Source organism: Microchirus variegatus (genome assembly GCF_963457635.1).
Source record: "Microchirus variegatus genome assembly, chromosome: 7".
Classification (NCBI taxonomy): domain Eukaryota; kingdom Metazoa; phylum Chordata; class Actinopteri; order Pleuronectiformes; family Soleidae; genus Microchirus; species Microchirus variegatus.
Window position 1 is genome coordinate 13929744 of NC_139808.1, and position 12200 is coordinate 13941943.

General features: G+C 41.8%; 1 protein-coding gene across 1 annotated transcript in view; it reads right to left on the minus strand.

Moving 5' to 3' along the window:
- iqsec1b (IQ motif and Sec7 domain ArfGEF 1b) overlaps nt 1–12200 on the minus strand; it is a gene marked incomplete at both ends in the record, with an annotated part of 184485 nt that overhangs the window by 72599 nt on the left and 99686 nt on the right. The window contains one exon of the mRNA XM_083892436.1: nt 3763–3816. Within this exon, the coding sequence (XP_083748562.1) occupies nt 3763–3816 (54 nt within the window). The remainder of the gene's footprint in view (nt 1–3762; nt 3817–12200) is intronic.

The following is a 12200-nucleotide window of genomic DNA, read 5'->3' on the forward strand; positions in this document are numbered from 1 at the left end:
CCAGCAGTGAAACACACTGACGTGGTCAAGAAGACCTGCTGAAGTTCAAATCAATCATCTGAATGGGGGAAGAAAGATGATCCATGCGACTTTGAAACGTTGGTTTCTATGGTACATGGTTGAGTATTTTGGACTTGGAATTGTCAGTTTCCAAAAAAAAGAGAAACTATCCAGTGAGCAGCAGTTCTCTGGATGGAAATGCCTTGTTGGTGCCAAGGGTCAAAGGACAATGATCAGACTTGATAGAGAGGCAAAGGTAAATCAGCATGTCAATAGTTCCAAACAAAAACACATGTGTACAACACATATTTGTACATCAACAACAGATTGAATGACTGTGAGTAAATTGAAAACAATCACCCACTGTCACAAACCACAGCAGTAGTTTGTATATACGCTGCAGTACATACTGCAAAAATGGAAGCTGGTGCTGCTCCCTGTAGAGGAGAATTTATAATAAAAACCAAAGGTGTCTATAGTTTATTAACATATACAAACTGCAGACCAAGTAAAGCTGAAGCAATAGATCCTTGCCATTTGAGTTTCATTTGAAGGAGAGGAATTTGTTATTTCTTCTTTCAACAGCTATTCAATTTTGGACGAACACATTAGCTTAAAGTAGAGATGTCTACTTTTCCTGTAATGCGTTTCAGAGAGAAAACAATGTTCACACCTTGAGGAAGGTCCCTGTGCAAATTGAAAATGTTATCATAATCACCAGGTTTAATAGTAGTATTAGTCGTTCATTTTGCTTGTACCGAATATTTTCTTCCTTCCATCTATGTACATGTCCTTCAGAGTATTTTGACATAAAAGCAGTTGACAGAGTAATGGGAAAGCAACCAGAGACCAATAGGCACAAGGCGCGTTGTCCATCATGTGATGCTTTGAAGTGTTTGAAAGACAGCAAGTCATCACAGGCCCCTGAGTTTCCCACAGAGCTGGATGAAAACAAAACGCTTATAATGGACACCTATTGATCTCGTCAGAACAGAAGAGAAAACCCCAATATAATTGCTATACCTCCTTGTCTGCCTGAAGATTGGATAAGTGTCATATTGCTCATGCCTAACAAGAGCAAAATGGATGAGAAGCTGATTAATGTCAAAATAACTTTACTTTTTTATGCAAGAGTGAATGAGGGAGTGACTCGAAAACCAAAGCTGGAACCACTGCTGAAGTGATCAGTGGTTGAAAACCAAGTGTAAATACATCTTCATCACACGCTGATGTCAGCACTATTAAAAAAAGCCATCGACTCCAGCGACCTTAAGCCTGTGGAGGATCATAGGTTCTACCATTTGCAATCATGTGTCTGTCCTGACTGAGTGAAGGCAATGGCTGCTTGGCTATAATGGCAAAGGCTATAATGAAAACCCTGCTTAGAACAGACAAGCCTAAGGTGGAACAGATGGAAGCTCCTTCTTTGCTTACGCAATCCAGCATTAGTGAGGTAGAAAATACAGCTTTTATGAGACTCACTGTGTGTCCGATAAATAAAGAGTCTAATTAATTTAATGGGACAAAAAGAATCAGCTTCGCAATTAGATGGGCATTCGTATTAGCAAGAGGTCAACTTGCTGTCCACCCACCATGCCTCATACTGCTGAGGCTGATGTGACATATTCTACAGCACAGAGTCACTTTGTATGGTGTGCAAAATATTACATAAGCCTGGTGCATGACAGCACATTTTTAATCCTCCAGTATTGTCAGTATTAAATGTCAGTTCTGTCCTGATGCATGAATAATTGCAATTGTGAACCCTATCATATTTTGTTGTGCAATGTGAACGGCAGCCACTGTCTTCATGGATCAGGGTGATACTAGAAGTTGTGATCTTATTTTTTTTTTAAGTTAGAAGGACTCTTTTTTCGTTTTTGAATTAGAATTCGCTTCATTTGCACACACACCAATTAGTGACAGTGAATTTGACCTCTGATTTTAACCCATCATCATTACATACCAGTAGCGAAAACCCACAAACCGGACACAAGCAGCAATGGGCAGAACTTATCCGCACACAGGGGAGCAATGAAGTACCCTTGACCTCTTTGGAATTTGACCTGACCTCCAGCCAGCCAACAAATCTTGTTGTGTTTCCATCATGGTACACTTTGGTATGGTTTGGAATGGAGAACAGTACCTTTACTTAGGTAGGTAGTAGTTAGGTGGGGTGTGTGCTATGCACGATGGCCGTGTCAGCGAGACACGCAGGATGACGTTGTACCGGTGCATCACAACAACGAAACAAGACAACAACACAATCAAGCAGCTAATTTTCTGTGGCAGTTTGTCACAAGTAGATACCAAGCTTGTATGAGAATAGACTGCAGGCGTTGAAGATGCATTGGTCGCAAGATGTCACCCAATCAGCTGACTGTCGCGGGTCTAGCTCCACCCGTACCGTACCATTTCTCTGGTACACCAGGTTATTGAAAAATGGAACGGTTGGGGCAGGGTATTTTGGTACAATTCCAAATGGAAACTCAAAAAAAATATCTGCCGCACCATACCAAACCGAACTGTCCCACTCGGTAGAAACATGCCATTGTATCGTTGGATTCAGGGCTACCCAATACACCATGGTTTCTCATTACCTGTGTCGCCTGAGCTATTCAATTGAACTAAAGCCTGGTACTTGTGTTTTTCCAAAGTGCCGTCATTGTTGGCTGTCATTGTTTATGTTCACCTCTGGTTTGCAATGAATCCTGGGAAAGACTGGGCTGTGAGTGATCCACTTGTTGGATAATTTGTTGCTCTCTGATGGAAGAGCACATTTGTAGTAGGAATGTTGAGGGATTTTTGGACTGGGACAGTCAAATTGCATCATGCACTTAGCTGAATTGAGAACCTGAACTGAGACAAAGCTGTTTTAATAAATTGGATTCGCTCGAACAGCAAACATTTAGACTCCTATAATAGAATATAAATTAAGGTCAACATAGCGCTCCTAAATCTAAGTAAAACCAACAGTCATTGGTCATTTCAATTGTGTGCCATTATCTGTAAAGCATATTACACAAAATATACAGAGCTGCAATCTACATGAATATTTAAAATAGGATTGCGTCTTTATCTCTCATTGATGTCTGCCTTGGTCTGTAATTAAAACTACTAAACATGTGATTGCGTCTGAGTGTTGTGTGTGTAGTATCTCTGTATGCAACTAGCATCACATGTGCCATGAGGCGCTACAGCTGAAGGCTCCAGATTGACCCGAACAGAGGGATTAAACATGCTGAGAGAAAAGGATGTTCTGGTGAATGGCTTTGAATAATAATAACACTTGAGGAAAGGGTGAAAAAAAGGCAGCCTTCTTGAGACCCCTGCTTTCTAAAAATAACCCAGCTGGTGTGACGTCATCAGTGCAACGCAAACAGCGTCCCACCTTTGCTTCTGTCAGTGCAGCAGAAAAGACCGTGGAGGCTGAGGAGCTGTTTTAGCTTGTGGTTGCATTTGTGGTTGTTTGAGCTGACGTGATGTAAACACAGAAACGCATGCACACACAGAATATGACAAGCAATACATTTTGTTATTAATATTTTGCTTGTTTTCAGTTTCTTCCATTTGCAAATGGGGGACGAGCACATTAAACTAAATAGTCAAACATCAGATTCTTATTATCCCTACAGAATATAAAATCCCCATTGTCATTACATGCTTTCCACAACCACTAAAGTTTGCAGGCAAACTTTAACTTTCGGCAACCTCATTCCCACATCCCCCCAACATGCAACATTTACACTCACGAGTACTCACGAGTAATGATGGCGTCTGTGAGTCATGGCAGAGCTGGGAACCTCTGTGTCTGGTCTGGGGAAGCAGAAGAACACAAAGCTGAGGCACACACTGACTAGCATGTTAAAGCTCCATCCTGAGTCACCCATCAAAGTCTCTCTCTCTCACTCTCACTCTCTCTCTCTCTATCTCTCTCACACACACACACAGCATGCTTACAGTAGACCTTTACCCTTACCTTAACCATCGCAACTACATGCCTAAACCGAACCCTTAAACTAAACCTAATTCTAATCCCTAACGTTGCAAGGACCAGACAAAATATCCTTACTCTCTTTGGTATACGAGTTCCTCTCCTTCCCTTTGTCCTCACAAAGATACACATACAAGAATGCACACACGCCGTCTCTGCTTGCAGCTCATCCAAGCTTGGTCACAGTAGGGATGATGGCTCACATACATCAGTCACATGATGCAACTGGCACTGTACATCATTTGCATGCACACACCACACACACACACTTCCACATACACACAAACTCGACTGAATTTAACCTTCTTATTCTATATTAATGCACGTGGTCTTGTGCCATGTCCATTAAATCTACTTAAGCCTATCTGCATGGTCGAGATCTATTAGTGCTTAAGGCACTGTTTTGTTGTGCAACAAAAAAAAAAAAATTTCCACACAACAATTTCCCTGTTTATTACTTCCTGAATCTAAACACAAATGTATAGATTAAAATGGCTGATACATGAAGCTGAAATAAGTGACCTGGCAAGCTTTCATCAGTCAAATCTTTGAATCTTTACGGCTGTAAATATACCAAACAATACTTTAGTTTTTAGAGGCATCTCATGTCATCAGTGCTTCATGCCCCACACCATGAAAAGCATTTCTGCTCTCACACGTACAGTGAGAGTAACCAAGCAAGGATTACCTCAATGTAAAGGGACCTACGCAGACAGCACACACTGTACTACTGTGCTGAGATGGGGAAAGGGGATTGGCCTTCTGGTCTCTATGGAAACCATTGGGTAAGTTGAGGGCAGGTCTAGAGAGGGAAATGCATCAAGGAATAAAATCCTTTGTGCACTTCTCATCTCGAGCTGATGAATCGTCCACAGCTAAGAGACCACTGTAAAATAATGACCGGGCAGGTGCATCTTAATCACGTTCACATGTCATACGGCTACACAAGTTATTCTGGAAAAACACAGAGTTTTACTTGCGCAAAAGCATTCACTTAAAGCTCCCATAGAGTGGTCCTATCACGCATATGTGAGTTATGGAGGTCTACTTATACTGTACATTAACTTGTTTTAAACCTCCTAGTTGCTGCAAATGATCCGATAGAAATCTCTTCAGCCGCGTTGTTTCAGACCGAAACCTCACCCCCAGAAGACAGGACTGTGTTGTGATTGGCCAGCCAATGAGAGCTTTCCCAACTGTCTTAAAATTGGAAATATTAAAATGGCTTCGTCGCGATTCCCCGCCGAAGTGCCTTTTACGACTTTGACCCGGAATCGGACCCAGAGTCAGAAGACACTGACACAAGTGAAACACCTTCACAACGGACGTTCTTTTTCTTCGGTTCAATGTACGCAACCGGATGTGCCCTGACTAGTGCCCGGAGCAGGAGGATCTGCTGTTCAGGAGACGGGATCCTTACGTAACAATTCCAGGCTTTTTCAGACCGCTTGTTGAGCCCGAGAATACAATAAAACCCAGCTCTGTTTGTTTCAAAACTTTAGGGCTTCATAAACAATGTAATGGCGCTCATGGAGCTTTAATACTGTAATTTCCCATGTTTATGTTTTGCTCAGTGTTCTCTTCCCTATTGTCCAATTCTTTTTCCTCTGTTCTATTAACTGAACAAAGTCTGCGCTTATAGTTTGTTGTACCTCATCTATAACGTGTAGCTTGTTTTCCCTGTTTCCAGACACCTGCTGTGTTAATGACCATTAATACACACACACAGACAGATAACATATCATGTCAAAATACAGTACGTGTCCAAACCCAGCTGGACTCGTATAGGGTCAGCGCTTGAGTGTCCACGCTCCAGTGCACAGCCATGTGCTACCTCTGTCAGCAACAACAGATGGCTTTATGTGTAGGTTCATGATCTACTGATGTTGGTGACTAAGTGAGAATTAAATTGAGATTTACAATTGCTTCACGACTCATCGCTGGCGTGCGCGTAACTATTATAGTAATAGAGCAACTGTTGTATATACTTGGGAATGTACACCATAAATAGACTTACTGGCTATAATTCCACATCAGTATAAATCAATTTGAGAGTAATGCCCCATTTCGCCAGGTTCTCCAGTTTCCTCCCACAGTCCAAAAAGATGCAGATTTGGGAATTAGGCAAATTGGAACACTTAAATTGACTGTGTGAGTGGATAGTTGTTTGTCTCTAAGTGTGGCTCTGTGATCCTTTCGCTCACCAGCACAACCCCCCCGCCCCAAGTAACCCTGATGTCGACGATAAAGCGGTAGAAGATTGGGTGTGAGTGAGCAATGCCCCCATCATTATTATCATCATCTCTGTTTCTGTCCACACAGAGAGCAATGCAGCCCTAGAGTCCCAAACTAAAATGGAGCCAGCAGTGTTTCTAAACCTCTTTTTATGTGCTATTTCATTCTGGGGTAATGTGCATGGCAGACATAACTGCAGCACATAAATATAATACTGTGGAGTGAGGTCTTGTCTTGTATTTTTTTTCCCCCTCCTCTTTGTCTTAAGGCCTCCTGGAAGGTCGTGAACCCTTGGCTATAGAAACCACCGATGTAGACGGCACACATTGTCTGCTTGCACAACACTTTAAAAGCCAACCATCAGGGTTGTCACTGCAGTGACAAGGACGTGACTCTTCAGCAGCTCCCCACCAATGGACACTGTCAATGATGTTTGTTGGAAATGCAGCTAAGTCTGAGGTAAAGCTGCCGGGGCCTGTCGAAGCAGCAGCAGTTTCATTTTAGAGTAGCTCAAGTATCACATTCTATCAGTCGCTTACAAAGTTATTGTCAGCTCAAACAGCAACACACAGGCAAACAGCCCCATATTAAGTAGTGAAAGTGCCTAAGTATCTGTTAATGGACCTGTCTCAGGAGTAAGAGGCAGGTGGGATATCAGTTGTCACTCGTAATAAAAAGACTAGAGGAGGAGCAATTCACAGCACGTCAGGGAAACGGGGTCTTGTACTGTTTGGGGTAAAATTGCCTTTTCTCTCTTTACAAAAACATGTCAAAGCAGCAGATGAGGATTTATTTCGGATTTAATGATGGCATCTCAACCCTGCCTTCCATCTAACTGCAGCGCGGGACTGATTTGCAATTCTCTGGAAGATGCATTTTGTAAAGCAGAGACAAGGAACGGAGGGCGGAGTTGTTCACTATTGTGTGACCAAAAAGAAGGCTGTAAATAAGCAGCTCCGCTCAGCAGATAACATGACTGCTGAATGCGCTTTGCATGTATCACATTATTGTCGCACTCGGCTACCCATTTCTCACAGGAATACGCACCGTACAGACGTGGCTCTTGATTTTTGGCATGACAAAAGTGGGGACAGAAGGAAATGCAGAAACATCAATCACAGGCGAGGCCTTTAACTGTCATGATAATAGTGATGACTGAATGCAAAGATCCTCTATTTCTGCTCTCTGGAGAGTTGCTGACATTCAGCACCAGTCTACTTAGGCACAAACTGTCGTCATCACTGTCATGGCTGCAGGTCCATGAGCTCCCTCTCCCCTTTGCGCTCTGTTTAGTCTTAGAATGTGACTGATCCATATGGGAGATGTCTTCAGTCTGCTTACAAACAGGGAGAAGATGTAGGGCAGGGGTTGCCAGTTTGACAAGTAGTGCTGCAGTGGATGCTGCATGTGTTCGCTATATGGTGTATTTGATTTGTCAAACCCCTCCCTCAGCTGCAGGGAATGAGCAGAAACCCCCAGGGGCCATCGTCCTGTTTCTACAGCACCAAACAGCAGTCATCTGTAGAGACATCTCGACTGAAATGACACTGACAGCCACGACTCTGGTCTGATTCATTTGACAGACTTGGCAGTGCGTATTGAGCATCCAAAAGCTATCTGCCACCAACAAAACGGAGGCTGAGGTTGACGACGCTGAGAGGACATCACTGATAAAGTATGGTCTGGACTCACGGTAAAGGCCTTTCAAGAATGAGGTATGAGCCATTAGTACTACACAATCACAAAAAGAGGAAGCCTCCACAGAGCACATTCGTGTAGTGGATAGCAAGATGAAGAGATGTCAGAGAAAAAAAAAATGTCGGCTTCTTGGACAATCACAGCTGTTTCCATGTGTAAACTGTGTTGCTTATGACGTTTACGTTGTTTTCCACCCATGTCTGCTGAAGTGGACACAAATGCCAATGTTGACTCCAGGTAGAGACTCCAATCACAGAAAAAAAGCCCATAAGCTCTCTCTGTGTGTGTGTGTGTGTGTGTGTGTGTGTGTATAATTAGATAGAAAGTTATTAAGCCACTCTTATCTCTGCGTCTCCCTCCTCTTTCATATAAAAATATACATTTTTAAGTGCATATGTGACACCTAGTGAATGAAGAAAAGGTAACAATATGTGGCTCGCGTGTCCTTAGCATGAGAGCTGTAAAGGTTGGATGGTGCGGTATAAGAACCCTGGAACCAAGACATCTAAATAGCTTCTAGGCTGACCTGGTGCAGAGGCCAGAGAGGAGGCCAATACTGAATACACAACAAAATATTCAGAGTGTGGGATAATATGCACACACAGAGATTAAATATTTGGAAATGCAATGCATCAGTTTGTTTTGAGGCGATGGAATGAAACCCATGAGAAAAAAAAAACACCCTCCACTATGTTTAAAAGTAAACTGGAAATATGATGTGGAGTTACCGAGTTGCCTTAGGCACTGGGGCATTGGAATGTATCAAAGGAATGAGTGCTGCACGTTACAGTCTCTGTAAACTGGGCTTCAGGTGAGGGTCTCGAGTCTTTCAGCAGGACACTGACCACATAATATAAGATATCAAACAGCATAAAAGAAGGTGTGAAAGGGAGAGGATGGACTGATAGAAACTGGCTGGCAACTTACGCCCTACAGTATGTCCTACTGAAAACCTTTGCATAAATGGAAACTTTAGAGGTTTTCATGGTTGCAAAAGGTTCTGCAGGTTAATATTAGTGAAGGATGATATTTCATTATAGCAAAAATAATCTGGTTTGCTAAATTGGTTTCACTGACTCACTCACTCATTGTCTCACAAAGGTCACAGTTGAAGCCAATCCCAACTGACATAGGGTGAAAGGCGCGGTACACCCTGGTGACAAACAACCAGTCACTCTCATATTCACACCATCAATTTACAGTGTCCAATTAACCTCTGCATGTTTTGTAACTATGGAGGAAGCCAGAGTAATCAGAGAGAAAACCCTCACATACACAGGAAGAACATGCAAACTCCACACAGAAAGGCCCTTGGTATAAATGGGATTTGAACACTTGAACTTCTTGTTATGAGGCAAGCGAGATAGCCATTACACCCACTATATTGGCTGATTCTGATAATGTGAATTAAGAAGTGGGTATATGCTGTGGGTATTTAGGTAGGTACTGTACTAGAATTCCTTGTGATATCGAGTTAAAATGTTTGCTGCACCATGTTTGATTCACATGACATATTTGAAGCAATATTTCAAATTTTTTTTAGGGAGGTAATGCCACATTTTCAACACCGTCTGGTGTCAAACAGCCTGGGACACGGGACACTTGCCTCACTGATTGATTGTTCCCAGAAGAGACATAAGGTTAGTCACTAAACCTTATAAAACACATGTTTTTTTTAAGTTTCTGATATATTAAGACTATATATGCTGCTTTCTACTATCATTAGACAGCTTTTCCGTGACATGACACATGATATCCATACAGAAAATCTGTACTGCTGCCCCCATCAGTAAGTCCTAAGTAAGTTCCTCTTGACATTATGTGAACTAAGTAAATAATGCATGTATCAATAACTTGGTCTAGAAGTCCAGTCAGAAACAAATGTGTTACTACAGCATACACATTTTAAACAAGAGTCAATTTGTTTGTTGTCAGTTATGCAATTTCACTGAATGGCCTTGTGACTTTAATAATAGTAAGTGGATTGTAAGGTGAGGAACTTGCAGTTCGAGTCCTTATATAATGTGTGTGGCATTGTGTGGTCACAGTCTGGCATCAGTAAAAGTACCAACAGAGGGCAGTGTGTTTTCACTCAGTGTGGCTTGTCCCACATGTTCCACTGGACCTCATCCTCAGAAATAGGGCAGTGTCAACACATCATGGTTGATGCTGGGCCAAAGGCTCATGTGAATCGTTCATTTACAGTCTCTTTGTATGGAGACATCCTCGTCTCCAGCAAAGTGCTCTAAAACTACTGTACCGGCCTCTCACTTCAAACACTTTGTTGATGCTCCATTGAGTTTCTGCGTTTCGTCCACAGCTAAAATGTTCTCAGCGATGTTCTTCTGCCATACAGGTCGTTGTATGGTGTGGCAGTGTGTGATGTGTGAAGTGTAGCGTAGAGTTTCTTAGTGAACAGTAGAATCAAGCTCAGGAATGTATCCTTCCCCTCCCCACAGAAGCTTGCAGATTGACATACAGTGACACTGTGGAAAAATGTAATATTCAACTATGCACATTTCCTTCATGGGCTATTGATCTGTGCCACGTCATTTCAAATATGCACATGTTGGTAAGTATTGGTTGCAGTGCAAGTTAATTTCATTTATTAGACGGATAACTATCACATACTAGTGTGACAGTGAGTCTCAGTTCAGGAAAGTGGTGTACCCAGTCTGTTCCCCCTAGAAAAAGTATGTTATTTAACTGTTCTGTAAAAACTACCATAGGACATTCCGTCAGAAAAAAATGTTTCAAACGTAATGTACTTGAGGCAAAATTCTCACAAGGAATCGAAGAGTCCATATGGCGGCGTGAAGAATAGTGAGCTGGAGCAAAATGTCAACTAAGCTGCAAACCACAGTTCATGACCAGATCGAGGTTAACAGCTGGATTAAGGAACCAATCATCAGGAAAACCACTTATTTCCACATCAGACGAGTCCTCGGTTGTGCTTGGCTCGTCACATGAAGACGGCAAAGTTAAAAGTGTTGGTTGTTAATTACCAAGTCGATAATTACATCCCCTAATGTAAATGACTTCTTTAGAAGCACTTAATAATGTATGGCGAGAAACACCCCTTGCTGCCTAATTACATCATTGCTGCCAATAAGAACAATTACAAAAAGAGTTATGATTAGAAAAAGGAAAAAAAGCCCAGGACAGAACTCGTAGAGAGAACCACAATTTCAACACCATGTAATATGCCAAGAAAAGATCAGCGTCTCACTGAACGTTACAAGCCATAACTTTAAGTGTCATGGATTATAATTCTTCCTGCGAATACAATATTTTAAAAAAACCCTGCATACTTCACCAAAGGTCTTGAACTGAAAATTAATTAACGTTCAATTTTCAGCCACAAATCATGTAGGGTATTTACAAAGGTGCAAATGTGAGAGTGAAAAAAAATGTGTGTGCAACAAGCCCAGAATAAATTGTGGCCTGTGTCAGATTTATTTGTGACATTTACAGAAGCAGAAGCTCTGCCAAACACACGTACGCGTCCTATGCAGGGTACACAATTCTTCCAGGGAAGCAGAGCATGAGCCAGACTCTGTGACTCTGTGACTGAAAGACCACTGCACCACGATACATGGAGTTTCAACAAACACTGACAGTACTGTATACTAAAAATGGTATATATATTTAATGTGCTTATACGTTATCCTTTGAGGCCTTGCTGTGTGGAGTTTGCATGTTCTCCCTGTATTGTTGTTTTCTGTTTTTGCCCACAAGCAAACGTTTGAAACAATTTCTTTGACAAATTGTTCAAGTCCAAAAACAAGCGGAGGTCAATCGGACACTCCAAATTAATTTGGTTTTACATGTGGAGGATTAAGTGAATCTGCATTCAGTTTACTTAGATTGTCGCCGACAGTGGAGCATGTAGGCAGAAAAGTCTTACCCGATGTTCTTATATGTATACACATGGAATATGTATATTATCAGTGTGATCCAACATTTACACAGCCATTTTAAAGTTGAAATTGTAAACCTTATTCCAGCTGGAGCTTTAAGGTATCCCTCACCTGTGGTTCTCCCCAAGGTTTCTATCTCTTTCTTTTTCCCTGTTACAAGGTTTTTTTTCCCCCATGGTAGTTTTTCCTTTCCCTGGCCGAGGGTCTAAGGACAGAGGATGTTACCAACCCTGTGAAGCCCGTGAGACAAACTGTGCGTTGCAATTGTGGGCTATATACATAAACATTTATTTGATAGGAGAGGTTATTCTTGTTCTTCTTTTATGTTGATAGTAATATGTGTTTTTCTCTAA